The sequence below is a fragment of the Hordeum vulgare genome, chromosome 3H (genome assembly GCF_904849725.1).
Source record: "Hordeum vulgare subsp. vulgare chromosome 3H, MorexV3_pseudomolecules_assembly, whole genome shotgun sequence".
Taxonomy (NCBI): domain Eukaryota; kingdom Viridiplantae; phylum Streptophyta; class Magnoliopsida; order Poales; family Poaceae; genus Hordeum; species Hordeum vulgare.
Genome location: NC_058520.1, coordinates 364,542,698 through 364,566,557, shown reverse-complemented (window position 1 = coordinate 364,566,557; position 23,860 = coordinate 364,542,698). Strand labels below are relative to the sequence as shown.

Here is a 23,860-nt window from a genome sequence, read left to right as displayed (position 1 = left end):
GCATAGCCAGACTATATGCTTTTGTAGGGATAACTTTCTTTTGGCCTTGTCATTTTAAAAGTTCATGATTACTTTGCTAGTTTGCTTGAATGATTATTGTTTTCACGTCAATAGCAAACTATTGTTTTGAATCTAATGGATCTGAACATTCACGTCACATAAGAGGAATTACAAAGGACACCTATGCTAGGTAGCATGGAAGCATAAAAAATTCATTCTTATCACTTCCCTACTCGAGGGCGAGCAGGAGTTAAGCTTGGGGATGCTTGATACGTCTCAAACGTATCTATAATTTTTGATGATTTCACGCTGTTATCTTGCCTTCTTTGTATGTTTTATGTACCTTTTTATATCTTTTTGGGACTAACTTATTAATTCAGTGCCAAGTGCCAGTTCCTGTTTTTTCCGTGTTTTTGACTCTTTTCAGATCTGATTTTGGAACGGAGTCCAAACGGAAGAAAAACCCCGAAATGATTTTTCCCAAACGGAAGAAGTCCATGGGGCTTTTGGGCCAAGCCAGGTGGGCTCCAGGGAGCCCACAAGCCCCCACTCCGCCACCAGGGGGGAGGCGGCGGTGGGCAGGCTTGTGGCCTCCCTGGCCGCCCCCTGACCTAGGTCTTTGGCTTATAAATTCCCAAATATTTCGCAAAAAATCAGGGGAGCCTCAAAAATACTTTTTCGCCGACGCAAACTTCCGTTTCCGCGAGATCTCATCTGGAGACCCTTCCCGGCACCCTGTCGGAGGGGACTTTGGAGTTGGAGGGCTTCATCATCATCATCATCGCCCTTCCAATGACTCGTGAGTAGTTCACTTCAGACCTACGGGTCCGTAGTTAGTAGCTAGATGGCTTCTTCTCTCTCTTGGATCTTCAATACAAAGTTCTCCATGATCTTCATGGAGATCTATCCGATGTAATCTTCTTTGGCGGTGTGTTTGTCGAGATCCGATGAATTCTGGACTTATGATCAGATTATCTATGATATATATTTGAGTCTTTGCTGATTTCTTATATGCATGATTTGATATCCTTGTAAGTCTTTCCGAGTCTTGGGTTTTGTTTGGCCAACTAGATCTTTGATTCTTGCAATGGGAGAAGTGCTTGGTTTTGGGTCCTGCCATGTGCTGACCTTTCCCAGTGACAGTAGGGGCAGCAAGGCACACATCAAGCAGTTGCCATCAAGGGTAAAAAGATGGGGGTTTTATCATTGGTTTGATATTATCCCTCTACATCATGTCATCTTGCTTAAGGCGTTACTCTATTCTTATGGACTTAATACACTAGATGCATGCTGGATAGCGGTCGACGTGTGGAGTAAGATGCAGAAAGTATCGGCCTACTTGTTTCGGACGTGATGCCTATAGAAATAATCATTGCATAGATATCGTCACGACTCTGCACAGTTCAATCAATTGCTTGACAGTAATTTGTTCACCCACCGTCTACTTGCTTTCATGAGAGAAGCCACTAGTAAACACTACGGCCCCTGGGTCTATTCACATCCATCGTTTACAACTCCGCTTTTACTTTGCTTTGTTACTTTGTTGCTTTCAATTCTCACTTGGCAAACAATCTATAAGGGATTGACAACCCCTTCATAACGTTGGGTGCAAGCTTTTGTGTTTGTGCAGGATCTTGAGATACTCCTCCACTGGATTGATAGCTTGGTTCTCAAACTGAGGGAAATACTTACCTCCGCTGTGCTACATCATCCTCTCCGCTTCGAGGGAACACCAACACAGAAGGATTCCTGGTGTCGTCAACGTGCCCATTTCTGGCGCCACTGGAAGGTCTTTTGTGCAGTAGCATAACGGACATGAGAAGCATTTCTGGCGCCGTTGCGAGGGATACACAGCAAACATCAGGGACCAAGCCTCAAAACCTGCAGGGGGCCTCGCCAGGGCCCCACCGGAGTGGCGGATATTCCGAGGCGAGACCCGGCCTCACGAGTCAAGGATGACGCGGAGGAAGGACAAGTGAGCAGCAGACAACAGGATAGAGCAATTTCACCTTTAGTGCAAAGGGGGCAAGGACGAACCGGGGTTCCCAAGGCATCTTCCAAAGGTTTCCTTTCTGGTGCAACAAGGCCATCGCCGCCCACCAGAAGGACAAACGTCATCCCTGGACCCGTCCCTGCAGTGTTGGCAGCCACTTTGCAGGCGAAGACTACTTTTGGACAGGGGAAGCATGTTCCCCTATCCCCCTTTAAAATTGGCCATTGTGGGATCCCTTGCCGCCGAAACGATAAGGGAAGAGGATCGGGTGCGTCACTATATAGGTAGAGAGTAGGTTACTTCATAGGCGATCGATTCATTCATTCGCCCACTGGCACCACACAAAGGCCACCCAGCCTCCAGAGTGTGACAGCCCGATGCCGACGCCCCAGAAGATTCCCCCTTTATTCCGTTTTCGTCGTGTGTCTATTTTCTTTTGTCACATCATCATCGCATCATGTGCATCATCAGCATTGCATCGGCACCTTGTTGCCGCCAGTTTTCAAAAGTTGCATCCGTTGTTAGTTGCCGGTTCTCGTCATTGTTTGTTCTGAGCCCGTTCACACACGCACGCGCCCGCGGCATCGTCAAACCCTGTTTTACAAGTGTGTTGAAAACTTTCTCTGATCGAGGTGAAACTTGGCATGCGGTCGTGATTAGTTATAGGTAGGCAGCCTGTCAAGTTTCATCACAATCGGAGTCCGTCTGGTACCCGAACGGTCGACCGTAGCGGCACCGTATTCGGTTTACCGTCGGACGATTATCGGTGTTTTAAAAATTGTTGCCGCGTCGCCCGTTTTCCCTCTCGTCTCCGGTTAACTACCCTACACGACCACTTAACCGTTCCCGCGTGCGGAATTGTCCGAATCCGACTGCATGGTTGGATCCGGAACGCAATTCCGGTTAACCTAGCCCCCCATTTGTCTATATATAGGAGCTCCTCCTATTATTTTGAACACCCAAACCCTCCTGCCTCGTTTTCCGTGCCCCACCTACCCCTAACCCTAGCCAGATCCGCAGCCTCCCACCCACCAGCCGGCACGGGCCCGGGCAGGCCCCTCCGGCCGCCGCCGCAGCAGCGCTCCAGCACGCCCGAGGGAGGTCCCGTGCTCTCGAGGGGTTTCCTCGACCTCGCCAGGCCGCCCACGTCGCCGGCCTGCCCCGTGAACCACGCCTGAGCCGCCGGCCGAGACCTTCAAGCATCGCCGCCATGTCCGCCTTCAGCTACCAGCCCCCTGCAGCGCCCTCCTTCCGCCAGATCCGGCGAGCTGCCGCCCGGATCCGGCCGCCGCGCCCCCCCACTGGTCCCGCCGCAGCCCACGCCGGTCTCCTGCAGGATTCTCCTCCCCATCCGACGGCACGCATCGGCGCCGCCATGTCCCGTGCCCTCGGGCACAATGGGAGCGACGAGGAGCTGCCTCGCCCCGACCGACGCCCCCTCGGCCTCGCCGCCCTGGGCCTCGCCCGCGGCCCAGTGTGTCCCTGCAGCCCCGTGGGCCTTCCCCCGGTCCAGCAGCAGCAGGTACCAGGTCGCCCCGAGCCGGCCCAGGCCTTGGCCGGCCTCCTCCCAAGCGCCAGGCCAAGAGGCCCAACCAAGGTGAGCCTGAGGCTATTCCCCGCCCCAGCTTTTGTTGTTATGTTGCGCCCAGTTCGGCCCGTAAGAGTATTTAGGGATTTTCGGATTTTATTTGAATTCCAGAAAATAGACGAATATATAATGCTCGTATCTTTTAATCCGTAAATTGGATCGCGACATGTAGCATATGGATTTCGCATAGTTTTGCGCGTAGAATATGTTGGTGCAACTTGCATATTTGTTTGACGACGTTTAGCGTGCCGTATGCATAGATTAACATGCTGTCCTAATATGTTTGCGTCCCGTATTTATTTTTCGCGCGTGTCCGGTTTGCCCGAATGCCTTAGAAAAAAAGTTCATGTTTTAGGAACCACTTTTCCAGGTAATTTAGAGTAGTCATTCGTATTTTTGCGTGTAGGGATTTGTCGCTAGTTTATTTTCCGTGTATAGGTTATTATCTCGCATTTACGTGTGGTATTATTTTGTTGTGCAACCCCATATATTTTATATGTTTTTGGGGTAGAAAAATCCATGGAATTTTTCTGTACAATTAGTTTTAGCTTTTGAGTAAGTTAGTTCGCGTGATATTTTTGCTATGTTGCCCTCTTGTCTTTTTCGTAGGATTTAATCCGTGCTTCATTTGAAGGAGGTGTCAACTAGAGAGTTGCCCTTTGATGTTTAGTATAGCCCCTGGTATTTTTAGTTGCAATAGAAATGCATGTTTAGGTGTGGTTTTCTTGCTCTCAAGTTGCTAGAAATAGTGCTGATTTGGAGGTGCTGAAATATTTCTAAGTCTGGAATCTGTTATATTTTGTTGGTGTCTTGTCTTGCTTCTATCTTTTGTTCTGTAGCTCTTTTGAGGTTGGTGCAATGGAGTTAGTTGTAGCCCTTGTGATTATCTAGCATGCTTTGAATTTTCATGCCATTTGGAGTCCTGTAGCTTATGGTTTTGCTGCTGTCAATATGGCTTCAGATCAAAAACTGCACTTTCATGAAGTGTTATTTTCACTAAGTCTGAAACTGTGTGTGAGATGCCATTTTGTGACTTCTTTCCCTAGCGATCCATGATGTCATTCTAGTTGTTGTTAGTTGTTTGTTGTAGTGATTTTTGCCCTCTTTCGTGTCATGCCTTGGTTGAGTAGATTGGAGTTGTGTAGCTCGTAGTTGTGGGGCGTAGAAAATGCTATGTGACTGATTTTGGCAAATTGTAGTGTTTTCTTGTTTTGCTCGTAGATGTTGAACCGTAGCTCCGTTTTGATCGTTTCCTACATGAAACTTGCTTAGAATCTCGTGTAGTTTCATTTTCCCTTGCTGGTTGTATGTTTTGAAGTGCTCGTGACCGTCGTTGCACACATATTGCATTCATGCCATCATATCTTGCGGTGTCCGTATCTTTTGATACGTAGCTCCGTTGGAGATGTTCTCTATGTGTAGATTGCTTGAAATGACGCGTAGAATCATGTGAACCTATTTGTTTTGTTGTTTAACAACCAACTAAATGTGTTAGTTCAGATCTGGACAGAATTGTAAATTAACATGTGAGGTCGCTTCGGAGGTGCTATATGTCATATCCGACCTCATTTAAAATGCCTAGATAGGTAGTTTAATTGCGCTTCACCTCTTGCCATGTTTAAACACATTTAATATTGCCGTGTATATAATCGGGATAGAACTAAATAATTAAACGTGGAGTTTCGTCAATATGCAACTCGTTGCATATTGAACTTCACTTAACGTTTAGTGTTTGATTGTGTGAATTGTCATGCCGTGACTTGCATGTATTCAGCTGCTCATGCATCATATGTGTTGTGCATCGTGTGGTGAATTCCGTGTGTTGATTTGTGTTTCCGGTTTCCTCCGTCTTGATAGAGTTCCGCAAGCGTGTCGGAATGTGAGGACCCGTTCGACTACATCGGTTCGTCTGCTTCACGGAGTCGTTCTTCTTCCAAGCGGGATCTCAGGCAAGATGACCATTTCCCCAGATACCATTACTATCATTGTCATGCTAGTTTATCGCTTCTATTGATTATGTTAAATATTAGCCTCTCAACAATGCCATGAAAACCTTCAACCTGTTCAACCTAGCAAACCACTGATTGGCTATGTTACTGCTTGCTTAACCTTGTGTTAGCGCTGCTAGTTGCTGGTGCAGTTGCTTCCATGTGAAAGCATGGGTTCCTTGTCATACCACCATATTAAATGCTATTTAATTTAATGCACCTATATACTTGGTAAAAGGTGGAAGGCTCGGCCTTTCTAGCCTGGTGTTTTGTTCCACCTTTGCCCCTTAGTTTCGGCTACCGGTGTTATGTTCCATAATTGAGCGCTCCTAACACGATCGGGGTTGTTATGGGGACCCCCTTGATAATTCGTTTTAGATTAAAGCTGGTCTGGCAAGGCCCAACATTGGTACTACGTTTGCCTAATAACCTAATAAAATTGCATAGGGACTTTCCGGACCCCGAGGATAATTTAATCAACCCCCCGGGCCAGTGCTCCGCATGAGTGTTGGTCCACCCACCTAGCAGTCGGCGGTGCCACCTCGGGGCAACTCGAGGTTTGGCTACCGTCCACTATGCATAGACGGTGTGTCCTGAGAACGAGATATGCGACTCCTATCGGGTTCGTCGACACACCGGGTGGCCTTGCTGGATTAGTTTTACCTTTGACGAGATATCTTGTGCATCGGGATTCCGGTGATGCTTTGGGTAATCTCAGAGTTGAGGTTTTCCACTAGGGAATCCGACGAGATCGCGAGCTTCGTGATTGAGGATTTCTATGCGGCTTGTGGTAATTTGTGATGGACTAGTTGGAGCACCCCTGCAGGGTTAAATCTTTCCGGAAAGTCGTGCCCGCGGTTATGTGGCAACATGGAAAATTTGTTTAACACTGGTTCTAGATAACTTGAAGTTAACTTAATTAAAACTTGCCAACTGTGTGTGTAACCGTGACTGTCTCTTTCGTGAGTTCCTTCTCCGATCGAGGACATGGTGGGGTTATGTCTGACGTAGGTAGGTGTTCAGGATCATTTATTTGATCAACAGTAGTTCACGTCCACTATGCGTAGATCTTCCCCCTCTTATTTCTTGTACTCGTAAGCTTAGCCACCTCATATATGCTTACCCGCTGCTGCAACCTCACCACTTAACCATACCTCATCCATTAAGCTTTGCTAGTCTTGATACCTTTGGAAATGAGATTGCTGAGTCCCCTGTGGCTCACAGATTACTACAACAACAGTTGCAGGTACAGGTAAAGGTTACTTGACGCGAGTGCGTTGATTGTTCATTTGGAGTTGCTTCTTCTTCTTCTTCTTCGATCTAGGATGGGTTCCAGGTCGGCAGCCTGGGATAGCAAGGATGGACGTCGTTCTTCTTTAGTCGTTTGTTTTCGTCCATAGTCGGACCCTGCTCTTCTTCATGATGTTTATGTATTGTACTGCTGTGACTCTGATGTAGCTTGTGCCAAGTGTAAGCCAATTCTATAAATATATCTCTTCTTTTCAGTACATGTACTTGTAACGATATCCATTCTTGCGACACGACGAGATGCGCTTCTATTCCTGACGAGGCCCTCGTGCCAAATTGAGGATAGGGTCGCATCTTGGGCGTGACACGGAGGCCCTCAAACACTGTACTAGTTCATCCACCAACCTCCACGAGAGGCAATCCACCAAAGCAGGAGTAGGGTATTATGCTTCTCAGTGGCCTGAACTTGGGTAAACTGCCATGTTATGTGTCTTCCTCACCATCGAGTGAGTTCTCTGCCCTCCCCAGCGACCAGCGAGTTAGGTGAGGCGAGTCCGCGAGAGATCTTTGTACACGCCCCTGAGTTTGAATCTTTAGGGTTTTGCGGAGCCCCAAATCTGAGAGAGAGTGATGGCAGCACTGTCCTTCATAAGCCCAACCTTCGGGTTCAGTTCCTTCTCAATCAAAGTTGTCTCCTCCTCGAGATCGACATAGAAAGCTGGATTCAATCGGAGATAAAGGATGAGGATCACCACTCGGAAATGACAAGACAACAATAAAAAACATTCGGGATTCAGCCATACCTTTGAGCTTGCCGACGAGGTCGAAGCCGAAGTCCTCGACGAATTTCTCCAGCTCGGCTCTTTTGGCACTGACCTCCAAGAACTTGGTCTCCCACTCGGGGTATCTCTTCTTCAGGTCGGCAATCTCTCCTGCAGTCTTTTCAGCGGCCGCCTTCAACAGCCGGTTCTCCTCCTCAAGCTTCTCAACTGCCTTCAGCTTGGCCTCGGCCTCCTTGGTCTTCTAACTGGCTTCCTTCTGAGTTGACGCCAGTTCTACAGCCCTCTTCTCGAGGGCCTCCTTCATGGTGACTAAAGAAATAGAATTCTTCAGCCTCTTAGCAAGGCGATCTGGCAAGATAGCCTGAGTCGGACAGGAAAGAAAATCAATTCAAGATTCATTCGGTCAGTAGAGCTTAGGTTCAACAGCTTTCTTCTCCTACTCGAGGCGAGTGCACTTGGCCTTTTCAGCTTCAAGGTTGAGGTGCAAATCCAACAGCTCTTGATCAGCCGCTTCGGTATGGTCCATGGGCCCACAAGCAGTTTGTCGACAACACATCAAGTCAGCAAAAATACAACAACAACTCTAAGACTACCGCCGACTGCCCGACTCAACGGCAGTCTCGGGGACTACACCCAGTGGGTGCGCTCAGCGCGCCTCCACTGGAAGGATAAGAGGATACAAGGCTCCGTACCTTGTTGACTACTACTAAACGGGAATGGAAATTGAGACTACCACCGACTGCCACAGTCGACAGTAGCCTCGGGGACTACACCCAGTGGGTGCGCTCAGTGCGCCCCCACTGTAAGGCAAGATCAACACCAAGTGGGTGTGTATCCACACGGGACACCCACTCGGATTCAAACTTACCCGGACATTCTTGGCCACGGCCTCGCTGGCGTCATACGCCTCCTTCAATCGTCCGACCATCAGGTCCAACTGTGCCAAAGCTTCCTTGCGCGCCTCCTCCTGATCCTCTGAGATGTGGTGGAGTAGGAAGATGCGGCGATCCAGTGGAGGAGGCAACGGACCCGTTCCGAGGTGGTCTCGCGGGCCTTAGACGTCTTGGTTCTGGGAACCACTCGGCTAGGAGGGGTGACCTTCATGGCCGTGTCTTCAACTGCAGAAGGAGCCTCGGGGTCAAGTTCAATCACGTCTCGTGGTCCTGCACATGTTCACAAGAAGTAAACGGCCCAACGCTGAATACCAAGTGAGCCTTCAGGAAAATCAAGTCTTACCTTTGGAAGAAGTAGCATCAGTGTCAGTCTTCCCCTTGTCAGCAGTTTGGGCTTCCATAGAAGCGGTCAAGGTATCGGCCCTGCAATATACAAAAAAAGAATACAACAATCATTCGGTTAAACATAGCCAACAAAAACAAAGTCATTCGGTGACAAAAACTTACGTCAAAGCGATGGGCACATCGACCTTGATGCACGACAGGACAACGTTTCAGGGTTTGGTGCTCGCGACCTTGGGCTGTTTGGCAGTCTTCTCCGGCGACGTCGTGGCCTCACTTCGGCCCTGTTTGGAACTACGAGTCGGCATCCCCGATTCACTTGGCTTTGTCACCCTCAGGGTCCTCAAGGTGCTAGCACGGGTCCCCGGATCCTGGCACGCCTTAATGTGGGCCTCGGGAGGGATCTCATCAGAGGGAGAAGACTCTGCCTCATCCCCCTGATCACCGTTGTCACTCTCCTCCATCTCCTTGCCTTCATCTTCATCGTCGCTATCTTCTTCACCACCTGCATCAGAACCCTCCGAGTGCTCGGTGTCGCTCTCCACATCAACGGGCATTCGGTCAACCACCGGGATGGAGTTGATCAACCCGGTAAAAGCCTGCCGAGTGGGGAAGGTCACGTTACAAACAAGTGCCGGGACAATGAGGAAAATCACTCGGACGTAAAGGACAGTAGCTTACCTCATTCGGCGGAACCTCCACTAAGAAAGGAGGCACCGTCCTAGCCCCGTGGGGTTGTCCCTCACCGGAGTGATGGCCATGATCTTATCTTCCAGCTGCTTCTCCGTAAGCTCCTCCGGGTGAACACGAGTTCAGTCATCCGACCCCTTGTACATCCACATGGGATGGGCTCTGGCCTGAAGTGGTGGGATCCTACGATGAAAGAAGACTTCCAGGAGGTCCATTCCGTTGATGCCTTTGCGCATCACACCAACCAGCGCAATCACCAGAATATCTACGTCAACTTTCTCCGCCTTCGACACGGTCAAGGAAGGAGCCGTCTGAACCCTATCGGTGGAATATGGTGGAAGACCCGAAAGACCCTCTCCAACAGAAACATCCTGGCAGTAGAACCAAGAGTCCTGCCACGTGTTCACTCAATTGGGGAAGCTCATTTGGGGGAAGCTACTCTTGCCCCTGAGCTGGATACCTAGACCTCCTAGAGCTGCACTAGATTGGTTTTGCCCTCCGACTGAGAGGACTTCTTAACAGTCATCACTCGGCAAGTAAACAGGTGTTTGAACAAACCCAGTGCAGATGGCAACCGAGGAAGTTCTCACACAGGGAAACAAAGGCAGCTAACTAGGAAACATCATTCAGAGGAAGATGATGCAAGCGCGCACTGAAGAAGGCTAGGAAAGCTCGGAGGAAAGGATGTGGAGGCAGGGAGAAACCTCTCTCGACGTGAGTGACGAGCAACACTCGCTCGTCGTCTCTCGGCGCTGGCTCGAACTCGCTGGCGCCAGGCAGCCGCCATCTCCCCGGAGCAATGAGACCCTCGCCCTCCAGCTCCTGTAGATGCCCGGCCGTGACCCGGGGCGGTAGCCAATCGTCGTGGATCCAGCCCGGCGGTAGCGCTCTGGTGCTCGAAGAAGATCCCTGTGATCCCCTCTTGGCTTGCTCGGCCTTCGCCGTCGCCCCATTCACCATGGCGCTCGGTGGAAGGAGAGGAACGAGAAGGCGCCGATGCTGGAGTGTGGTGGTTGGTTTCCGCTGAGAGGCTTGAAAGCGGGGGAGGAAAGTCCATATCTGAGGCACAGTACCTTCCCCCTCTCAGCTGAAGGCCTTAAAACCATCAGAGAAGATGGCCCATCAAGTGCGCTGCCGCCCCGAGGAAGATCCACAGGATCCCGGTGACAGGGCGCACTGTAGCACGATGCGACAATGCAGGCACAGAAATCAGGGCGTCGCGCCACTACCTCCACTAGCCACGTCGCCTCAAATTTCGCCGCCCTTGCGCGCACATCGAGTTCAAAATTTGTGGTGGAAACCGCTCCCCCCGTGCGATGCGAATGGACTCCGCGTCCACGGCGTGAGACGAGGTTGGCCGAGCACTCTTCCCACCCGTCCCTCTGCTAGACCCCGATCATTCAGGTGACACAAAAAGGTGATCAGGTCACCTCTACCCTGGTATGAGTGAATCCGTTCCAGCTCGCTGACTCGATACATGGAGCTCTGGGCCCATGGTCGTCCAAACCATCGAACAAATCTCCCCGAAAGGTATTCGATCTTACCGAATGTGAACTTACCGGCATGCCCGGACATCCGGGATTTCTTGCTCTTGAATCTGTAGTGGCTATCTAAGAGTCCGAATGACGCCGCCTCTAACGGCGACCCCTATGTCTCTGAAACAGCAAGGGTGACATTCACTCAGCCAGAAAACCTCTACCGATTCGGGGGCTACTGATGTGGTTATACTTAAGGGGTAGGCCTATGGACCCATTTCCATAGGGCCCACCTAAGTACCCGTAAGGACATCAATGTCCTACAAGTCATCTTGATAGTCTCAACCTCATTCGTTCATTGTGTTCTCACACGATCACGTGAGGTCACTCGGTCTGCTTTGCGGCAATTGGACGCTCCCAGCACTCGGTCCATAGCAAGGCAAGGACAATGAAGGGACTGCAACGTCTAAGGACTTAAACACATGCGTGAAGGCCCATGAAGACCCGTGTTACCAGTAACGCCAGGGATTAAGGCTGTCGTTACTTGTAACTTTCCTCTTTATTATCATTTATTGCCTTGTAATGGTGCTCGGCCAGTCGTGGCAACCACTATATAAGCCACTCCCAGCATCGGCTCAAGGTTCACCACTTGTAATCTTTTACACCCACATAAGTAAACACCAACCTCCGGGCTCGAGACGTAGGGCTATTACCACTTCCAAGTGGGGCATGAACTCGTAAATCCAAGCGCATCCACTATGCCTAGCTAGACATCGCCCCTTAGTTCGTACCCCTGGTACTATTGTCAAGATAATTCCCACGACATCTCGCACGGGGATGTCAAACATTCTGCCTCAACAGGCCGGCCAGTGCCTGCAAGGCGCGTGAGGGAGCCATCAGAGCGTTGCATCGCCGACCAACTTCCCGCCTCCACTATGGGGGTACGCGTCGCGTCGATAGAATAGTGCATCATCGACGCCAAGAACAATGCCGCCAAAAGGGAGGAGAAATCCGAGGTGAGGTGGTCGACGTTGATGATGAAGCAGGACGTCAACCTCGACCTTCTCAGGACCAACGTCGTCGCGAAGAAGAGGAACACCGACCTGGCGTTCCTGATGGGAGCATGCTACCTCTTGAGCTTGCGTTGGTTTTTCCCTTGAAGAGGAAAGGGTGATGCAGCACAGTAGCAGTAAGTATTTCCCTGAGTTTGAGAACCAAGGTATCAATCCAGTAGGAGTATCAAAGCAAGTGTCCAAAGTACCTGCGCAAAAACAAACAAACTTGCACCCAACGCTATAAAGGGGTTGTCAATCCCTTCACGATTGATTGCAAGGTGAGATCTGAAGGCGGAAAGTGCAACAAAGTGAAAGTGTAGAGCTAAAAATATGAAGTGAAGTAGACCCGGGGGCCATAGTGTTCACTAGAGGCTTCTCTCATGAAAGCAAATATTACGGTGGGTGAACGAATTACTGTCGAGCAATTGATAGAACCGCGCAAAGTCATGATGATATCTAAGGCAATGATCATACATATAGGCATCACGTCCGAGACAAGTAGACCGATATTGTCTGCATCTACTACTATTACTCCACACATCGACCGCTATCCAGCATGCATCTAGTGTATTGAGTTCATAAGAAACAGAGTAACGCCTTAAGCAAGATGACATGATGTAGAGGGATAAATTCATGCAATAGATATAAATCCCATCTTTTTACCCTTGATGGCAGCAACACGATGTGTGCCTCGCTACCCTTCTGTCACTGGGTGAGGACACTGCACGGTATGAACCCAAAACCAATCACTTCTCCCATTGCAAGAATTATAGATCAAGTTGGCCAAACGAAACCCGCAACTCGAAGAGAATTACAAGGATATGAAATCATGCATATAAGAGATCAGAGGAAACTCAAATAACATTCATAGATAATCTGATCATAAATCCACAATTCATCGAATCTCGACAAACACACCGCAAAAGAAGATTACATCGGATAGATCTCCATGAAGATCATGGAGAACTTTGTATTGAAGATCCAAGAGAGAGAAGAAGCCATCTAGCTACTAGCTATGGACCCGAAGGTCTGTGGTGAACTACTCACGCATCATCGGAGAGGCAATGGTGTTGATGAATAAGCCCTCCGTGTCCGAATCCCCCCTCCGGCAGGGCACCAGAACGGTCCCCAGATGGGATCTTGCGGAGACAGAAGCTTGCGGCGGCGGAATAGTATTTTCGTGGATCTCTCCCGTGGTTTCAGATTTTTAGGGAATTTATAGGCGGAAGAAGTAGGGCAAAGGAGCTTCGGGGGGCCCACAAGCCTGCTAGGCGCCCCCCAGGCCGTGCCTAGGGGGCTTGTGGCCTCCCCCGGAGTCCTTTGTCTTGGTTCTCAAGCTCCTTGCGTATCTTCTGTTACGGAAAAATCATTCCGAAGATTTTATTACGTTTGGACTCCGTTTAATATTCTTCTCTGAAAAGGGTCAAAAACACGGAAAAAACAGGAACTGACACTTGGCACTGAGTTAATATGTTAGTCCCAAAAAAGGTATAAAATGCATACAAAACATCCAAAGTTGACAAGATAATAGCATGGAACCATAAAAAATTATAGATACGTTGAAGACGTATCAGGGCACATGTTGACAATGGACGAGCAGGTGAAGGCGTGGTACGTGGCGGAGCGCGGCCTCATCTTGAACCACATGACGGGGCCAACGGCGACCATTGCCCCTACGCCCACGCTCACGCCCACGTTTGTGGCATGATGATCGCCGAACTTGTCTTGTTTTTTAATAACGATAAAGAGAACTTTGAATTTTTATGTGTTTGAGGCCGAAACCTCGGGACGCAGCTGTAAACTTGATCCCGTATGCTGAAAAACCCGCCGGTGCAAACGCCCAAAACCCTTCATTGAAGAGGCCAAACGGCTGGAGATGCTTTTATGTTTGCCCACATGCTCCCGCAGCGTTAAGAAAAATGAAGCATCCTTCAATTTTTTTGGAGGTTGTAGATATGACGATTATCCAAAAATTGCTTTTACAGGCCAAGCTCCATAGAGGCCTTTAAATTCAAACTTCAAATTTCACGAAAGTTTCTATTTTAATGTTTTAAAAAATTCTAAAAAAATACATAGATAGATAAAGGTATAATACACAAGTGTGTAATTTTTTAGAACTAAATACGTTGAAATGAGGGCTATGAAAAAAGACAAATCTAAAATTTTATAACACATGACACTATTCATCTTTCCGGACCTTGCTTTGTCTTTTTTTCAGGTCGCGTACCAAAGTATTTTGGCCTGAAATTTTACACGCACACGAATCGTACACTTGTTTAGTTATACATTTTTTTCAGATTTTTTGAAATCAAAATTTTCGAATTTTTTTATTTTAAATTTCGACCTTCTTCACTCCCGGGTGCCAAAACGCCATTCTGGACGATTATCTTGCTATAAAGTTGCTTCGATGTCATGTGAAATCCAGTAATAGTACGAGTCCACTCGAGCACAAATCACATCTGCCTAATAAAAAGAGCCAACCACTTTCAAAACCAGAAGTGAGCTCGTGCGAGCCACCGACGCAGACACCGACGACAACAACCTCAACCTCCATTCATCATTCATTCCTAGTGGCGAAGCGGCAAAGCAAGCAACCAGAGTGCTCCCATTTTGATTTCCCCCCACCAATCCACTGAGACCATGGCCGCGCCCACCGTCGTCAAGTCGCCGCCGGCGCTCGTCCCACCGGCGGAGCCCACCCCGGGCGGCGTGCTACCGCTCTCCTCCATCGACAAGACCGCCGCCGTCCGCGTCTCGGTCGACTTCATCCAGGTCTTCCCCCAGTCCTCCGATCGGTGCGGCGACGACCAGGTGGCCACGATGCGCCAAGGGTTCGCGAGGGCGCTAGTGCCGTACTATCCGGTGGCCGGCCGCATCGCGGAGCCCTCCCCGGGCGACCTCGTGGTGGACTGCACCGGCGAGGGCGTCTGGTTCGTGGAGGCCACGGCGAGCTGCTCGCTCGCCGACGTCAAGGGCCTCGAGCGCCCGCTGCTCATCCCCAAGGCGGAGCTTATCCCCCGCCCTCCCCCCGAGGAGAAGCTCGAGGACCTCATCCTCATGGCGCAGGTTCGCACGCGATTACTTACACCTCATCTCGTGGTCCACTGCCAAGGATCCAATCCAACAAAAGAGATACTAGTAGAAAGTTGACCCCGGGCGCTGCCGTTTTGTATTTGTAGGTGACGAAATTCACCTGCGGTGGATTCGCCGTGGGGATCTGCTTCAGCCACCTGGTGTTCGATGGGCAGGGCGCCGCGCAGTTCCTCAAGGCCGCGGGCGAGCTGGCCCGGGGGTTCCCGGCGCCATCGGTGGCTCCCGTGTGGGACCGCGAAACGATCCCGGACCCACCCAAGCTGCCGCGCGGCCCGCCGCCGTCCTTCACGGCGTTCAGCTTCGTGACCCAGGTGGTCGAGATCTCGCCGGAGAGCATCCTGCGCATCAAGGACGAGTTCAAGGCCGCCACCGGCGGGGAGACCTGCTCCACCTTCGACGCCGTGACGGCCGTGGTTTTCAAGTGCCGTGCGCTGGCGGTGGAGCTCCCCGACGACGCTGAAGTCCGCCTCGGCTTCGCCGCCAGCACGCGGCACCTCCTCCAGGGCGTGCTGCCGTCAGTGGATGGCTACTATGGCAACTGCGTGTACCCGGTCGGGATCACCCGGAGCAGCAAGATCATCCGGGAGGCGGCGCTGCCCGAAGTGGTCGGCGTGATGCGAGAGGCCAAGGAGGCGCTTAAGGTGAGGTTCACGGACTGGATGCACGGTGGCGCCAAGGACGACCACTACAATGTGCCGCTGGATTACGGCACCGTGACGGTGTCGGACTGGAGCCGCGTCGGCTTCAACGAGGTGGACTACGGCTTCGGCGAGCCCGGATACGTGTTCACGCTCAACGACGATGTCAACATTGTCGCGTCGGTGATCTACCTCAAGCCACCGGCACCCAAGCGTGGGATCCGACTGATGCTCCGTTGCGTGGAGGAGCCACACGCGGCTGTGTTCGCCGACGAGCTTGCCAAGTACGCTTAGCTGGATACTGCTTCTTGGCCGTGGCCGAGTGCATGTTCTCATGCCTGTAACACCTTCTCACTGTACTTTTTCTTCACATTGGTGTGCAATGTTTTCATTTAAAGGTCACATTATGGTGATTTGTGCAGGTATAAACCACACTAGTATCTCTTCCATGCGTTGATTTCTTTTCAATGTGCAAAAATAGTAGGCTGTTAGCCACGAGAACAAATAAAATTCAGTTTATGGTGGGGCAGTTGCATTCATGATTTCATATGCTTACCAAATTATTTTAATTTGAAGCCATATCTTGATGTGAGTTATGGAAATCAGTAGTTTTGCAGGAGCTCAATATTTCTGGTCTCATTACCTATATGTTGATTGATGATTCATAGGTTTTAACATATGAAAACTCAAATCCCATTCTTTTGTGTGTCGCGATCCACGAACACAAATAATCCATAATGTTTTAGGCTGGTAGCCACAAGTACTTTCACACTGGCCAGCTGAGTAAGATAAAGTATTTTCTCTGAGGGGAGGATTGAATGGAGAATCCTAGATCAGATGGTGCTGGAGAAAATTTGCAACAGATTCAAGATTCAAGATGGTCCTGTTCAACCAAAGTTATATGAGATGGACTCACGGCTCATCTGTCCAGCTATCTGTCACTATTCGCCATGCAGGTATTGATGCAGGTATTTGCCTTTTTCTTCTTCACAATCTCAAGATGTGACTTCAGCATTGAATTCTATACTAAAGTATTGGCATACTCGTTTATAAAAATATAATGTTATGAAAGTTTTCAAGGCTAATCTGTTGATATCATTATCCTGCCAGAACGGCAACTGTTGGAACTAGAGCATATAGCAACAGCAAATAAAATATACTCCCTCTGTTCTAAAATAAGTGTCGTGGTTTAGTTTTAGTTCAACTAAAACCATGACACCTATTTTTCGGAGGGAGTACATAGGAATCTTCATTCAAGACAATTATTACTTTTTGCTGCCCTAACTCTGGTAATCTGTGGTGCCTTTCTACATGCCAAATTACAACATTGTTACTTCTTTTCATTTTTATGAAATGGCAGCAGCTCAGCTTGTCAATTGTCCTGATTTAAAGCTGGAATAAGAACATCATAAACCAGGTAGCTAGCCGGCAGAGTAAACTAGAGCAAACAGAAAACAACCTGAAAATTTACAGTGATAGAAATAGTTGTAGACTTGTGATTGAATCAATCTACTGAACAAAAAGGAAACACCATCACAGCTTTCATGATGCAATTGAGATTCTGGAGAGAGGACATTGACACTAAAATCTTTCTTTATTGAAAATAACGAACAGAAATACAGAAAATTAAACACAGAATGAAACAGTCTTCCATAATATAGAGAGAACAAAAACCATTTGAGTTAAGTTTGTAGTAGTTTAAGTAATTTGTATAAAACATTTATTTTTCCAACTGATTGTTGCATGTTACTTAGTTCTTATCATGTCAATTAGTTGAGATCCCATGAAATTGCAGTTCAAACCTGAAGACAGAAGACCACGACAAACTTGCATTCCGGTAGTCAAAGTACTCCTATATCATATAAATCCGAAATAAACTCCAATAAAATTACAGTTCAAATCTGAGGACAGACCATGACAAACTAGCATCCCAGCTGTTGAAGTATATCGTACAAATTCAAAATAAGCTCAAATCAACTTAAATCATGCATATGTTTCTTGCTTTCAGGATAGGATTCTCTTGACTTATGGTGCTAACTTGATGACATAGTTGAATGGAAAAGTCACGTGGCATTGTTTTGTAGTTTGGCATCGTAGGTCTCTTAAGCTATGTCATAGTAGTATCTAAAAACTAAAAAGGTAGAACCAAGCAAGCAATGTGTTCAACCACTGACAGTAACTAATACAAATAAAGTTATATGCTTCAATAGACAGGCAAATAATATCAGAAATACCAAGTATTACAGAAAGCAAGAAAGGAGCGAAAGGGAAAGAAATGAGTTCGACACACTAATGGGAAACCGCTGTTCCTCGTCGATTAAGCGACAAACTACAGGACGAAACCCCATTAGTACCCTACAGCACACAACACCAAAAGAGTTCTAGGAGCAGCTACATCACAGGGGCAGCAAGATGCCAGTTAATACCTGGAGACTCCGAAGATTCAGATATCGATGGAATGTAGAACCATCATACCTCCCTGTCCTCATACAACATAAGAAAAAAGGTTAGCACTGCTGCATAAAATGTCAATTAGCACGTTCTAATCTCTGAACCTTCCACTTACAAGATTGAGCTATAAGTTATCTAGTCAATGCGAAGGGAGCATCTGCACAAACATGTCTTTGAGGTCTTCACGCGCAGCCATTGCTTCCAAAATCTTATCATTGGATATCAATTCTGGTGACAGATTGCTCCCGGTAGGCTGCGGTTCATTTGAAAACAGTAATTTGGACATGTGATCCTTGGTAGCTTGTCTGTCATATTTGACCTTCTCCTTTGTTCCTTCTGCAATCAGGTTGTATGTGTACACAATCTTCTCCTGGCCGATTCTATAGGCTCGGCCAATCGCCTGCCTTCCAACAGAAGGATTCCAAACGACATCAAGGAGAACCACGCGCGATGCACCGACCAGTGTTATGCCTTCACAGCAGGCCTTGGTTGACGCAAGCATCACCTTCGCCTCGCTGTTCATGTCGTTGAAGGCTTCCATCAAGGCTTCCCGTTGTTTAACACGCACATTTCCACTCATCAGCAGGATCTCCTTGCCTTCTGTCCAGTCTAGCTTTCTGGTAAGCTGATCCATGATCAGGGCCAGTGGCTCAAGGTACTGACTGAACACCAGCACTCTTTCATGCAGTGCCTCGCAAATACGGATGATCTCGAACACAAACCATGTCTTCACGCCTTCACTCGGGTTCAGCCGCACGCTCTTCATCTTGTCCACGACAGCTGCTTCTGTGTCTGACAGTTTTGTGCTTGTGACGAGGAACGGGTGTATGGATGCAAGAGATATCTTGTATTCTGCATCAAGAAAGCCCTTCCCTGCACTTTCCTCCATCATTGCGATGATTTCCTTCTGACGAGGAAGAGGGTTCAGGATCACAACAGATTCTCTCAGTCCTGGAAGAGACTTCTGAAGAATGTCACCATTATGGATGTGCACAAAAGGGCCCAGCTTCTCCCGGATTTCAGTGATGTGTTCATCTGTGATGTTACTTATCCTTAATGAACTCCAGAATTCTTTGCCGTCATCCTCCTCCAAATGAGGCGCTGCTCTTGATGATTGGCTGGTTGAAGCAACACCTTTCTTGCTGAGTCTTGTGCAAGCAAAATCTTTCGCAAACTTCGGCTTAACCAGGCACAAGATGTTGTACAGCTCTAGGAAGTTGTTCTGGAATGGAGTCCCTGACAGGATTATCCGCTTTTCGGTGCTGACCTCTGCGAGAACTTTCCAGATGAGGCTCTTCTTGTTCCTTGGTGTGTGCCCCTCGTCGAGGACCAGCAAGCCGGGCTTCTCAAGAAGCAGATTCCTCTGCATTTCTCCATCCTTGCCTTCACCCTTGGCAAGATTCCTGTAGAGTGAATAGCTTAGGCCAATGATGCTACTCCCTTCATACCAGGATGCCAGCTTGAGCATCATCTTGGATTTCTGGCTCAGTTTCTTCATAGCCAGCTTCTGGCCCAGACCTTGATCCTTGGAGACCAGTTTATGGATGGTCTTGTCTTGATCCCACTGTATCTCACTGGAACTCAGCACATGGAACGGGAGCTTGACATTCCATTTACGGAACTCCTGCTCCCATGTAGCCAGCATCCCCCTGGGAGCAATGATAACTGGCCTGCAGTGCGGGAAGAGCTCCAGGTAAGATTGCACGAATGTGATCGCTAGCCTGGTTTTGCCGGTCCCCGGGGCATGAGAGATCACACATCCACTTGTGGTGTCCGTGTTCATGGTGTGCCTCAGCTGCTCGATGTCGATCCCTCCTGCAAGTTTTCTCCACATGAACTCGAACCCTTCCCGCTGGTGCGGGAACATGTCTTCCCGTACCCCGGGAATGAGATCCCAGACGACGCCAGTTTTATCACCACCTCCCATGTTGCTTTCTCCTTCATATCCAGCTGATTTCAGGATGTCATCAAAGAACAAGTCAAAGTCATCATGCTCCACTGCTGGCTCCCTATCCGTCGACTCCTTGGCCTGTTGAATCGAAGAGGTCAGGGGGGAAGAGAGAAACAAGGTGCCTGTTCATGCTCTCTTCTATTCTGAATGAAAAGGTCAATGGAAAGAGAATGAACGTTTGGCTCTCGGCAAGGTCTTTCTTTTGGAAACAAACCAAAATTCAAACTTTTCGGTTTAAAAAAACTGAAAAAATTGTGCAAGTAAACAAGGATGTTATGGGTATGTGTGTAAAATTTCAGGATAAAAAACATTGAAATGCGACCTGTACAACAAAGACAAATTCATTGTCTGGGAGGATGAATAGTATCATGTGTTAAAAAGTCCCAGATTTTCCCTTTTTCAACAGCCTCATTTTAACTTAAAAATTTACACATGTGTGTGTTATGCCTTCAAGTATATCTGTGTTTTTTTCAGATTTTTTTTGAAATGTACTCCCTCCGTTCCTAAATATAAGTCTTTTAAGATATTTCACTAAGTGACTATAAAGTATGTCTATATACATCCGCATGTAGTCCCTTAATGAAACCTCTAAAAGGGTTTATATTTAGGAACGGAGGGAGTGATAAATATGAAATTTAACGACATTCAATTTTTCAAAACCGAGCTTTATGGAGCTTGGCCTCAAAAGACAATATTCGCAATGGAAACACGTACTGCACCTGCACACACCTGCTGAAGCCAAACTTTACTTACCATGGAGGGAAATACGTCTCTAATTTCGATTTCGATGTAATCGCATTTTCGGCATCGAACACCGATTTGGTCATCATGAAAGAGATCATGCTTTCCTCGCTTGCAAAAAGTTGCTCCATGTGCAGGAATTTCATGCTCATCGCTCTCTGCATCCTGAATGAAAAGAAAAATGATAGCCTGTATTGTAAAACTGAAACAAATGTGTTGCTCTATACAGTACTCCTATCCAGGCAAAAGAATCCAACAATTTTCATCTTCCTCACATTTGTAGGAGCCTAAAACAAGGCCACAAATTGCTAGTAAAATATTTAGACGTAACTGGTCCAAACCAAAAATTGCAGCACAACTTAACAGGGAGAGCTTATTTAGTTACCTTGTGGCAAGTGTGAGAAGAAACCTTGTTGGATTCGGCGTCCAAGTCCAAGGCCAAGTCAAGATCTGCCCACAGGTCGTCGAGATGAGTCTTGTCTGGCACCACCTCATCTTGAACCCCGAAGGAGAACACGAGAGGAAACGGATCGCCTCCCTGTTCTTGTGCAGGAACAGGGGCGTCCAGAGGAGCAGCGGCGTTCTGAAGAGTAGTCTCGATTCCCTCGAAAATGGAGTAGAGCAGATCGTCGTAGGTCTCTCGGTCTTGCCCACCCTGCCGCCTCGGAGGAAGGAGGGAGCTCCTTTTGAAGGTGACATCGCCCTGCTGCTCCCATCCATCCGCGGGGAAGTCCTTGTTCTTGCGGCCGGCCGCCTGCCGGCACGACGCTGCTCCTTCTTTCTTTCGCTCATCGCCGCCGTCCGCAGCATTATCTTCTTCCATGCGCTGCTTGCCCCTCCTCCTCGCGGCGGCCATTCCGCCAGGTTCCTCAAAGTCTTCGTCTCTGTGGGCAGCGTTTTGCCCTCGGCGCCGCCTAGTGGCCGTTCCGTCGTGTTCGTCGGAGTCATCGTCGGCGTTTTGTCCTCGGCGCCGTGGGTGCCTTTTCCCCGTTCTGCCATCCTTGTCACGGTCTTCGCTGGACGACCGCGCTGGATGAGGCGGTGGTTTGTCTTTGTCGTCCTCCTCTGACACCGAGCTGGACTGCGACGGCGTGTCGACGCAGTACGGCTTTCTGCGGGTGGCTTGCCTGAGCAGCTTCGCGTCGGGGCATCTCCGCTGTGACCGCGTCCGCGACGCGATGGTGCTGCCGGCGGAGGCGGTGTCCGCCATCTTGGTGATGTACCACCCTTCAAACTTCCTCTTGAGGAAGATCTCTGCGCGGCTGCCGTCGCCGCCCGGCCGCGACCCCGCGTACCGACCGGTGCCCCTGGCATCGCTCAGCATGCGACGGCCCGGTTCTGCTTCTGCATCAGATTCCTCGGAATCTTCTTCCGATTCTTCCTCCTCCTCCTCTTCTTCCTCCTCCCATTCATCTTCGTCTTTATCTTCCTCTTCCTCCTCCGGTTCTTCTTCCTCATTCCCTTCCTCTGCACCGTACTTATCCTCTGCATCCGGCATCTCCACTTCCTCCTCCTCCTTCTCCTCGCCATCGTCACAAACACCCTCTCGCCGACTCGTCCCAATTCCGTTGATGTTTCCATCACTGGCCGTGCCGCCATCGGGTCCGCCGCTGCTCGTACTCTCGTCAGACCTCGGGGCCTCCTCCTCCTCCTCGCTTGACAAGAGGAGAGAGGGCCAATCGATGACATCGAAAGGCTCCTCCTTGATAAGTCCCCCGGGGGGGCCGGCCTCGCCCACATCTTCTTCTTCGTCATCGTCGTCGGGGATTTCAATGATCTCGGCGGGCTGGCCGACGTTGCCCAGTGCATCCACCGGCCGCGAAGAGCACGGGTACGCGAGTGGGTTTCGCACCGAATCCCGGGCGCTTTCCGCCTTGATGCGCTGGTCCTCGCCCGTGGCGACGACCGGCGCGCGGTCGTCGTCGTCAATCTCGATGATCACGGCGGGCTGGGCGCCGGTGGCCGGTGCAGCCGCCGGCTGCGAAGAGGACGAGGGCGCGAGCGGGTTTCGCACCAAATCCTGGGCGCTCTCCGCCTCGACGCGCTGGGTCCCGGCCGCGGCGACCTCCGGCGCGCGGTCGCCACCGCCGTCGTCGTCGTCCATGATCAGGCGGCGGGGCCTGCGGCTGGGGAGATCGCCGGGCGACGGCGTGGTCGGCATCTCAGACGCGGCGGCAGGGGGAGAGGACGAGGGTTTTTGTCCCAGCTAGTGTAGCCATGCGAGTGTGAGGTGTGGGTCTGCAGTCTGCTTGCTGGCTAAAATTGGGCGCGCGAGAGGGAGAGGTGGAAGCGTGAAAGGGTTTGGGTGATGGGTGATGGGCGCTGCGTGGGGTCCCGGCAGTCAGCGGAGTAGCCCTTGTCTTTCCGGAAAAGAGCCACAGTACCACGTCGCTGCCTGCTTGCCTCAAAGCATGATCTTGTAGCAAGGTAGGCTCATGCCACCCACCTCAATGCATTGCTCCCAAGTCCACAGCCATGGCTTCGAAATGACCACTGAAGCAACAATGGAACGCCCTCCCTCCGTTCCAATTTCTCCTGCAATGCAATGCCAATGCAAACACCCAATAAAACTTGTCATTTGCGACTTTGCTTTACTTTACACACACAAATCACGCTTATGGAAGTTCCTCCATTAATTCTTGATTTATCAACATAATGTTCCTCCATTATTTCTCACAACACATATCTTACCTGTTATCGATGAATCATGACTACTCTTCTTGTTTGTGTGAGGAAACAACGACTCACGCAGCTACAAGCCCGATCAATACGATTGGCCCAAGCACGGGCTCGCTCATGCACATTGTTCTTCTACCTTACTATGTAGCAAGGAGGTCATACGTTTGTGTGCATGCACATTCAACGACATTGTACGACTAAAGTTTCTACACATTGAAAGGTGAATAAATCCCTATAATATTTAGCTCCTTCT

General features: G+C 49.4%; 2 protein-coding genes across 2 annotated transcripts; one reads left to right on the top strand and one right to left on the bottom strand.

Moving 5' to 3' along the window:
• The first annotated feature begins 14,507 nt into the window (after positions 1-14,507).
• LOC123443877 (acyl transferase 5-like) lies at positions 14,508-16,308 on the top strand. Its single transcript, XM_045120419.1, has 2 exons — positions 14,508-15,120; positions 15,234-16,308. The coding sequence occupies exons 1-2, from the start codon at positions 14,695-14,697 to the stop codon at positions 16,077-16,079; spliced, it is 1,272 nt and encodes a 423-aa protein (XP_044976354.1). The 5' UTR covers positions 14,508-14,694; the 3' UTR covers positions 16,080-16,308.
• Positions 16,309-16,395: 87 nt separating this feature from the next.
• Positions 16,396-22,936, bottom strand: LOC123443876 (SNF2 domain-containing protein CLASSY 3-like). Its single transcript, XM_045120418.1, has 4 exons — positions 21,314-22,936; positions 20,941-21,093; positions 18,352-20,265; positions 16,396-18,264 (listed from the first exon to the last, which is right to left on the bottom strand). The coding sequence occupies exons 1-3, from the start codon at positions 22,424-22,426 to the stop codon at positions 18,376-18,378; spliced, it is 3,156 nt and encodes a 1,051-aa protein (XP_044976353.1). The 5' UTR covers positions 22,427-22,936; the 3' UTR covers positions 16,396-18,264; positions 18,352-18,375.
• Between the last annotated feature and the right edge of the window lie 924 nt (positions 22,937-23,860).

Coding starts and splice junctions, on each gene's coding strand:
- LOC123443876 (XM_045120418.1), bottom strand. CDS start 22,426: ATGCCGGATGCAGAGGATAAGTACGGTGCAGAGGAAGGGAATGAGGAA. Junction 21,094..21,313: donor CTTCTCACACTTGCCACAAG/GTAACTAAATAA, acceptor CTTTTCATTCAG/GATGCAGAGAGCGATGAGCA. Junction 20,266..20,940: donor GAGACGTATTTCCCTCCATG/GTAAGTAAAGTT, acceptor TCGATTCAACAG/GCCAAGGAGTCGACGGATAG.
- LOC123443877 (XM_045120419.1), top strand. CDS start 14,695: ATGGCCGCGCCCACCGTCGTCAAGTCGCCGCCGGCGCTCGTCCCACCG. Junction 15,121..15,233: donor ACCTCATCCTCATGGCGCAG/GTTCGCACGCGA, acceptor TTGTATTTGTAG/GTGACGAAATTCACCTGCGG.